The sequence below is a fragment of the Vanessa cardui genome, chromosome W, assembly GCF_905220365.1.
Source record: "Vanessa cardui chromosome W, ilVanCard2.1, whole genome shotgun sequence".
Classification (NCBI taxonomy): Eukaryota; Metazoa; Arthropoda; class Insecta; order Lepidoptera; family Nymphalidae; genus Vanessa; species Vanessa cardui.
Window position 1 is genome coordinate 12,691,309 of NC_061153.1, and position 10,305 is coordinate 12,701,613.

A 10,305-nucleotide genomic window follows, 5' to 3' on the forward strand; every position below is an offset into this window, starting at 1 on the left:
AGGTATTAATTCCACGCTTTTTTATCATCTACAAAATCTTGTATCGAATAATACGCCTTTTTCACCAATGTATTTTTTATAAACGATTTGAATTTACGAGACGGCAAAGTTAAAAATGTCTGTGGAATTTTATTATAGAAATGGATACCTAGCCCCAAGAAAGATTTATTGACTTTGCGGAGTCGGAAACTTGGCGTTATAAGCTTATCCTTACTTCTAGTGCATATACAATGATTATCACTGATTTTATCAAAGTTATCAATGTTACTGTGAATATACATGATATTGTTGTAAATATATTGCGACGCAACAGTGAGTATTCCTACTCTGTTAAAAACATCCCGAAGAGAGTCTCTAGCTCCAAGATTATAAATAAACCGAATTGCTCTCTTTTGTAAAATAAAGACAGATTCAATGTCTGCAGCGTTACCCCAAAGTAATATGCCATATGACATAATACTGTGAAAATAACCAAAATAAACTAAACGAGCGGTATCAATATCAGTTAGTTGTCTAACTTTTCTAACCGCGTATGCTGCGGAGCAGAGTCTCCCTGTTAGGGACGACAAATGGGGACTCCACTGATGTCTGGAATCCAATTCTATTCCCAAGAACACGGTAGTATCGGCTACATCAAGCGGGCCACCGCTTAAAGATATATTATAATTTTGCTTCCTAACATTGGGTAGGGTAAAAACTACACATTTTGTTTTTTGAGTATTCAAAACCAAATTATTTACATTAAACCAATCTTGTTTCTGTGATAAGGCACCGTTCACATCGTCATAGTCAGTTTTTTTCCTGTCAACCTTAAAAATCAGTGAAGTATTGTCAGCAAACAATACTATATAACAAATACCTTTAACAAAGAAAGGAAGGTCATTTATATATACTAGGAATAGAAAGGGACCCAAAATTGAACCTTGTGGAACACCCATTTTTAACGTAGATCCAGTAGACTTTATTCCATTAATGAAAACTTGCTGGATTCTTTGACTTAAGTATGAAGCAATGAGATCAAGAGCCCTACCTTTAACGCCGTAATATTTGAGCTTATAAAGAAGCGTCTCGTGTTCTACACAATTAAATGCTTTAGATAAATCACAGAATACTCCAATAGCATACTGTGATTTCTCCCAAGCATCGTAAATATGCTTAAGAAGCGCAATTCCCGCATCTGTTGTTGATCGACCTCTTGTAAAACCAAATTGCTCACTATGAAAAATTTTATTTGTACCAAAATGGATAAGAAGTTGATTTAATATATTTTTTTCGAAAATTTTACTTAAAGATGGGAGTATTGAAATAGGCGGGATCGCTCCTATTTCCATTCTTAAAAAGTGGTAAGACTTTACTACATTTTAACAAGTTAGGAAAAGAACCCGTGTCCAAACTCTTGTTAAAAATTACTGCTATATATGGAGCAATATCGTGTATGATGTTATTTATGAATTTTACCGAAATGCCCCATACGTCGTTAGTTTTTTTAATATTGAGTGTTTTAAATACTTTTATAACATCTATTGCAGAAACTGTTTCAAAAGAAAAATCAATAACGCATTTAGAAACATGTTTATTTAATAATCTAGCTGCATCTAATGTAGATGATTTTAAATGAGATGTTATTTTATTAGGTATTATTTTATCAAAAAATATTTCAAATAAATTTGCAACTTCCAAATCAGAATTTGTGTATTTACTGCATGTGTTTAATTTGATAGGTATACTTTCCTTTTTAGGTTTTCCTCTAACACTTCCAATAATGTCCCAAGTGGCCTTTATTCTATTATCGGAAGTCAAAATTTTGTTCTTTATGTATAAATACTTAGCATAAATACATACTGTTTTAAATATTTTGGAATATTTATTGACATATCCTAGAAAGGCTTCGTTTTGATTCCACTGCTTCATACCATATAGGTCATATAATTTATTTCTACTTTTATATATACCAATAGTAGCCCAGTCACTAAACTTCAATTTTGTATTATTATAAAATGATTTCATTTTGAATATTTCATTAAATTTTATTAATATTAATTCAAAAAATGAATTATAAAGTTCATTTGGATCTTGTGTCGTTAGATCTAAATAAGCTAATTTACACGCCACAATATCTTTAAAACAGTTTACTTTATGAGCCGTTATTGGCCTGTACGTTATTTTTTTTTAATGAATAATTTCTTAGGTCGTATAATTTATTTCTACTTTTATATATACCAATAGTAGCCCAGTCACTAAACTTCAATTTTGTATTATTATAAAATGATATCATTTTGAATATTTCATTAAATTCTATTAATATTAATTCAAAAAATGAATTATAAAGTTCATTTGGATCTTGTGTCGTTAGATCTAAATAAGCTAATTTACACGCCACAATATCTTTAAAACAGTTTACTTTATGAGCCGTTATTGGCCTGTACATTATTTTTTTTTGAATGAATAATTTCTTTGTGTTCTAAAGAAAACTTCTGACCACAATGATCAGAAGTTAAATTATTTATAATTGAAAATTCATATATTTCACAGTCACAAAACACATTGTCAATACACGTAGAAGTATCGTTGGTTATTCGTGTTTGTTCATTAACTCGGTGCGTTAAATTAAATGACCTACAATGTGACTAATCGAACAATCAGCGATGTAGCTTTTAATAAGTCTACGTTAAAGTTGCCACATACAATTATATATTTATTACTTTCGCTTATCTTTTTAAGAACATCCTCCATAGTGGTCTCAAATAAGCAAAAATCTCCCGATGGGGGCCAATACACGCATACTATAATGTACTGCGGAAATTCCACGCAGGATAATTCGATAGTACGTTCGACATAAAGAGCCACAATATATTTTCGAGATTTACAAATGATATCATTCCGTACTAATATTAATGAGCCACCGCGAATAGCATTCCCTCTTACGAATGTACTTGACAATTTAAAGTTTGGGATATTAAATATGTCAAAACTTTTAATCCAATGCTCTGTGAAACAAAATACATGAGTTTTGTAATTTTCTGAAAATAATTCTATTTCATGATCTTTGCCACCTATGCCCTGTATATTTTGATGTATAATATTTAAGTAAGAGGGCATAGGTTTTGTCATTTTATTCAGTTTAAACTATGAATTTTAATATTCTCACTTATCAATAGAGTTTAAAAAACTGTCTGTGCATTGTATGGACTATAAATATGGATCTATAAATAGCTAAAATGAATATGTCTGGTTCAATTTTAATAAGTAAAAAGTTGCCTCCTATTGCTTTGGGTTCCGTTATAGAACATTTTATGTCTTTTTTCACGTATATGACTATACCGTCGTTTTGATTAAGGCAATTACTCGAGTAATAATAATCATAGTTATCAATAGTAGGAATAGGTTTGTGACTATTTAACCAGCATTCTGTTAGTATTATAACGTCACACTCAAACTTGAAGCGCGACAATTGATGTGTTAAATTGTCGAAATTTTCAACCGACTTCCAAAAGGAGGAGGTTATCAATTCGTCTGTATTTTTTTTTTTATGTTTGTTACCTCATAACTTTTCACTGGGTGGACCGATTTTGATAATTTTTTTTTTGTTTGAAAGGTAGTGCTTCCCGTGGGGTCCCATTTTTTTTTTATTTTTTTCCGATGATGGTATCCATATGAAAACGACATAAGTCTTAAATTTGCATTATGTATATGCGCGACAAATAGGTGAATAACTGAAAATCACGTTAACCAATTATGATAATTCTTTTTTTATTATAAAATATATACTTCAAGGGTAATTTGGTGAAAGTTTGGTAAGGTTCTGAGCACAGGATCCATGACAAAGTAACGGAACGGAAGGGAACGGCACAATTCTGAGAAGCACGTTAGCGATACTCAGTCGAATCTTTTATTTATAGGTTATTTGGATATTTGAGTCACCTTCCGTAATGTGGTTATGTTTATGTAATTATCATAGTCGAATATTATAATCAACTAGCTACCCACCCCGGCTTCGCACGGGTGCAATACTGATACTAAATATACTACAGAATTTGTTTATTTACGACATCACATCGCAAACTTCTAAAATTATCAGTGTTTCTTTACTATATTGTTCATGTATTATATACACAAACCTTCCCCTTGAATCACACTATCTTTTAAAAAAAACCGCATCAAAATCCGTTGCGTAGATTTTAAGATATAGGGACAGAGAAAGCGACTTTGTTTTATACTATGTAGTGATGGAACTCCTATACGGCTCGCAGTTAGGGTGCGATATGGGGCAGAATTTCTTACTATCTTTAATCAAATTTTGTGTATGTGATGTGATGTCATATGATGTACGAAATATAGTTGGTCTTTTTCAAAGTTTTTTGCTGAGTTCGATTACAGCTCTTTCGAGGGATCCTTGTAGTTTACGCCGCGTGACGTATTAAATCCGCATTTTCGAAAGTCTATTTTTGCTTTATTCGCAAGTTTCCTTTGAAATTGTCCTTGAAGTAGTTTCTGACTCATATAAACGGAACGCTTAATCTATCCATATTAAAAAAAATGAGAAGAAGACTACTTAAAAGTCGATTTACGATTATATAGTGTAGTTATAGTTATTGTTATATTTGGAGTCGGTGTCATGTCATGTCATTTGAATCAATCATTGCAAATGACAGGTATTAATTTGGTACAAAATAGAATGTTAAAGAATACATGCTTTGTAAGAACTACGAATGCTAATTGTAACAAATCTGTATTGAAATTGCTATTTGTGAAACATGATATTGTGTATAAAAGTTAGTCGAGGTACATGTGAGTGAAATATGTGTACTGGTGTGGGTGTGTTACAGTGATATAATATGATGAGAAAATTAAGCTTAACATTAAAAAGGCATATCAAACGTAAGAGATAATTAATTGCAAAGGGCAAACAAACAGTATAAATACAAATTACCACTAGTCATTTTTCTTGACGTAGTCTGTGAAGGTCCTCTTCATTTATAATATGGATTTGCTTGTGGCCGTCCATTCTTCGGAGGAACACCTTCCCGAAAGCAGTCCAACAGTACTTATATTCATTTTCTCTCGCAAAGTTACGTTCCAGATGGTATATACTATAGATATTCGGGGTCAGCTTTTCAGAAAGGAAGACTGGTTTGGCAGGCCCATCCAATTTCAGGTGGGTCGTGTTGAGTTTATTTTCCTTATGCCTATTATTAAACTGTCGAGCGCCTTTAATCACATTTTCTTTAACGTAAGCACTGTTGAAGTCGACTAGTATAGTTGGCGCATCCTTTTTTCCCGTGCGGAATACATCCCTGATATCATGCCGTTCAATTGGAGTTTTAAGTACCTTAGATATTTCCTTCACAATCTCACAGATGTCTTCCTTGGTTTCTTCTAATATTTTTGGCACATTTTTAATTTCAAGCTTTGTTGAGTATAGCTGATGTTCCAAAGTATCAACTTTTTCTTCAAGATATTGAATATGACAGCGGTCCGCTTTACGTTCCGACTCCAAGTTATCCAGTTTAACAATCATGTCGTACTGCTTGGAAATGAATGAAATACTTTTGTTTAATTCAATATTTTGAGCAAGAATTTCCGATATCGACGCCTGGAGGGCTACAAACTTAGCCTTGGTTTGTGCGGCGGATGTTGACAACAGTAAGCGGTCTCCTCAAAACAGGCATCTTCGCGTTTTCGTTTGAAATGAGAGGTAATGTTTTCATTATCAATGGCTGTTAAGTTCGGAGTAGAACCAGATTGTGGTATCGACCGAGCACTTAAGTTCATATTACTATCTTCAGTCAGGGTACTCGATGTTTTAGGTGGTGTACGATTAAGCGGCATTTCAATTTAAGTGTAGAACAAACGTAAGATAGTGTTATTAACAACGCAAACTATAATTAACAAAGTCCAGTTTACTCAATCGACGGCCGTCTGTCGAGTTCGCGAGAAGAACATCGTAAGTGATCGATATAGGCCGTCGCTTACGCGTATATTTTTTATTTATTTAATTTATAAACACTTTATTGCACACAAAAGACAAAAGATACAGTGTACATAACATTACAAGAACATATAACAAAAAAGAGAAGCGTGCAAAGGCGGTCTTATTGCTTAAAGCAATCTCTTACAGACAACCCTTTAGAGTATGAATTTGTTTGTGGGAAACGGGATGGTGCAAACAAGCATGTTTTATTCTTAAACAGCTAAAAATTAATTTTTAAATAATACAAATAATATATAACAAAATACATATATATATAACATTAATAAATACATATGTATTATATATACCAAATAATTATTATTATTATTATAAACCTAGGCTTACGCCGCGACTTTGCTTGGCGATTTCTTGTCGCAGACGTGACTAGGGCGATTATCGGTGTAGATTTTTTATCATACTACAATTTGATCATTGACTGTCGCAATAAACTATTAATCGATAACACGACTAGTCTCGCCGCCCCGGCTTCATCAACCCAGTCACTTAAAAATATTTCGTCAGTCAAAGTCGCGACTGCTAGTAATTCGATGTACCATAAACTATTAAGGGACTTTCCACAGATCACCCGCCCAGCAGGCCTACCTCGTGTAATCAAACATAACACACTACACTACATCAAAACTACACCTGGTCCACCAGTAAGTTGCACACCTCGACGATTAGCGCCTGACAAACTGAAAGTTGCTAGGGACGAGTTTTCGGATATGCTCAAAAGCGGTACAGCCAGACTCTCAAACTCACCTTGGGCATCACCACTCCATCTAGCGCCCAAAGGTGATAGTGGTTGGCGTCCTTGCGGCGACTATCGGATGCTCAATGCACGAACCGTGCCCGACAGGTATCCTATCCGCCATATCCAGGATTTCACTCATAGTATAGCCGGTTGCCGGATCTTCTCGACTATCGATATGGTGAAGGCTTATAACCAAATTCCTGTTAACCCTGAGGATATTCCGAAGACAGCAATCACCACCCCGTTTGGCCTGTTCGAGTTTCCGTTCATGACGTTCGGACTTCGTAACGCAGGCCAAACTTTTCAGCGTTTCGTGGACGAGATGGTGAGAGGTCTAGATTTCTGTTATCTTAGTATTTTCTCGCGATGAGGCTAGTCATACCGATCACCTTCGCCAACTTTTCACTAGGCTGAGTGAATATGGCATGGTGATTAACATCTCAAAATGCATCTTTGGGGTACCTTCAGTAAAATTCTTAGGTTACAGTATATCTGCTGAAGGCACTAAGCCTTTACTAGATAAGGTTCAGCCAATCCAGAACTTCCCAGAGCCCAAAACATTGAGGGAGTTGCGTCGTTTTCTCGGGATTTTGAACTTTTATCGGAGGTTCATCCCTTGTGTCGCGCATTTTCAAATACCAACATAATACCACAAATGCTCTTTTAACAGACTCCTTTAAGGGTTCACATCCCGTCACCTTCACAGACAAGGAACACGATGCTTTCATAGCGTGCAAAAACAGTCTTTGCAATGCAGCACTCCTGGCACACCCAGACTGTAATGCTAAACTGGCCTTGATCACCGATGCATCAGATACGGCGATAGGAGCAGTTTTACAACAGTTCAAGGAAGGTCAGTGGCAACCACTAGCATTTTTTCGCGGAAATTATGCCCTCGCAAAAAAAATACTCTCCATACGATCGCGAACTCCTCGCCATCTACGAGGCAATTAAATATTTTCGTCATATGGTAGAGGCCAGGAACTTCATTATTTACACGGACCATAAGCCTATCGTCTTTGCGTTCCACACGCATAGGGAGAATTGCTCGCCCAGACAGTTTCGGCATTTGGATTTTATATCACAGTTTACTACTGACATCAGACACATTTCAGGGAAGGACAATGTTGTGGCTGATACACTGTCTCGCGTTGAGGAAATTTCTCAACCTATCGACATGACCGCACTTGCTAACGCCCAACATTCCGACCCTGAGCTGCAGCGGTTGCTGAGTGGTAATGATTCTTCCCTACGCCTTAGGAAGGTCAAGGTCCGTGAATCCAATGCCGACCTGTACTACGACGAGGCGTGCGGTGCTCCTAGACCATACGTACCCAAGTCAATGCGGCGACAAGTATACGACAGCCTACACTCGCTGAGCCATCCCGGCGCGAATGCAACGGTCAAGTTGGTGGCAGAGCGTTACGTGTGGCCAAATATGCGGAAAGACTGCAGGGAGTGGGCTCGCTCCTGTATAGCATGCCAAGGCGCGAAAGTGACACGACACGTGTCGTCACTCCTAGGCAACTTTAAGCTGCCGCGATGCCGTTTTATGTTTGTCCATATCGACATCATAGGCCCCATCCCAGGAATATAGATACTGTCTCACAGCCGTTGATCGCTTTACCCGAAGGCCAGAGGTAATACCAATTAGGGATATCACGGCTGAGACAGTAGCTAAGAGCCTGTTGAATGGTTGGATCGCACGATATGGATGTCCGACTGACATTGTGACGGATCGTGGCAGACAGTTTGAGTCGGCACTCTTTTCACAATTGTCGAAAATTGCCGGTTTTCAACATCGACGAACCACCGCATATCACCCTGCATGTAATGGACACGTGGAGCGGTTTCATAGACAGCTGAAAGCAGCCATCACTTGCCATGAAAGCGCTAACTGGTTGGAAATCCTTCCACTATTAGGTATCAGGGCTACATTCAAGGATGACATACCAGCCTCACCCTGTAGTATATATGTATGCGACTATGAATGCGAAAGCGCAGAATTAAAGCAACATGCGAGAGTGACAGACGTGCTATTAATTTACTCCCCATATCCCAACATTACATGGCGACCCTGCCTGTTTATCGGCGGTCTGCTTGGGATTGATCGTGGCAGCGTTTAAAATGTGTGAAAATTAAAATTTAAAAAACAATTGAACTTATATTTAAAGTAAAATGTGTCGTTCCGATATACAAAAAGACGAAGTGTTCATTACACAAAGCGCCTCAGGAGGCTCGAACTCCGCCCAGGTAGATGAATTAAAAAGTCATCTGACTGGGATAACCGTCGTGTTGATTATAATCTGCACCATTTTGGGCTTGGCCTTTATTTATGGAGTATACAAAATATACAAGAAATGCCACACAACATGGATGAGAAATGAAATGATGATGCATAATTTGCGTCGGTCTTTCATGTGGTCACCGGACTCCGGACCTCGTGTATCTCGGGTATGCTACGAGTGCCGCCACGAAAAGCGCCAGGAGACACCAAATATGTGAATATGTGACTATGTGAATAATGTAACATTTTTTTTTTATTTTTTTTTTTTTAACATTTGTATTTTTTTAAACTACATTTTAATGTCTAGTGAATTAAGTAAAATATATGAAAAATTAAAAAATATAAAAACCAATTTCGAAAATTTCGACTTTAAAACAGCGGTGTCACTCCTACCAGTGATGACGGGGGAGGAATCGATCACCAAAAACTTGATGGACTCGATAGAGTTATATAGCTCTTCGCTTAAAGAAGAATAATAATAATAAGTAACTTTATTCACCAAGAAGAAACATATACAAAATTAAGGTACAAAACCATAAAAAAAAGAGTTAACAATATGATATTTGATGATTTGGTGAAAAGGTCGTAGTCTCAGCTAGGCTGCTTTTCAGTCTACGCCTTGTACATATGCTGCCAACACAAACGTTACAGTCATTGCAGTAGCAGTTAAACGAAAATATAATTACCAAATAATAAAAGTGAATACAATTTACACGCCCAATAGGCTAAAATAAAAACATGCAAGCATTATTAAAACAGAGAGGTTTGTTTTTTTTATTCTAGTAAAAGGAAAATATTTCATATTGAATAAAAATAATAATATTTAAAATGTATAAGTAAATAGCGATATATATTTTAATAAATTACAATCAAATTAATAATCAAATATAATAAGTTTATTTACACACATTTGTCCAGACACATTGCGTCTTTTGCATAGATAGAAGCCATTGCTTGCATTGTGCCTTAAATTTACTTTGAGACGTACTATTCTTAATCGGAGGTGGGATATCGTTCCAACACTTGGAAGCTGCGAAGCGAAAGCTACCTCTAAATTATTGCAAATGTGGTCTAGGCAGTATTAGTCGCGGAACTCGGCTCAATCTACAATTTGATTCATTTGTTTCGGACCATTTAAGTTTATCCGCCAAATAATTGGGAATTTTACCATATTTTAAGTTGAAAGTGATATTATTTAATTTAAGTATACGGCGTATATATATATATAATATATTAAATATTTCATATTAAATATATTCTTGGAATTTAAATAAGGTGTAATATGTGAATATC

General features: G+C 35.9%; 1 protein-coding gene across 1 annotated transcript; it reads right to left on the reverse strand.

Moving 5' to 3' along the window:
• Positions 1–4,936: 4,936 nt before the first annotated feature.
• LOC124542638 lies at positions 4,937–5,518 on the reverse strand. Its single transcript, XM_047120565.1, has one exon. The coding sequence runs from the start codon at positions 5,516–5,518 to the stop codon at positions 4,937–4,939; it is 582 nt and encodes a 193-aa protein (XP_046976521.1).
• Between the last annotated feature and the right edge of the window lie 4,787 nt (positions 5,519–10,305).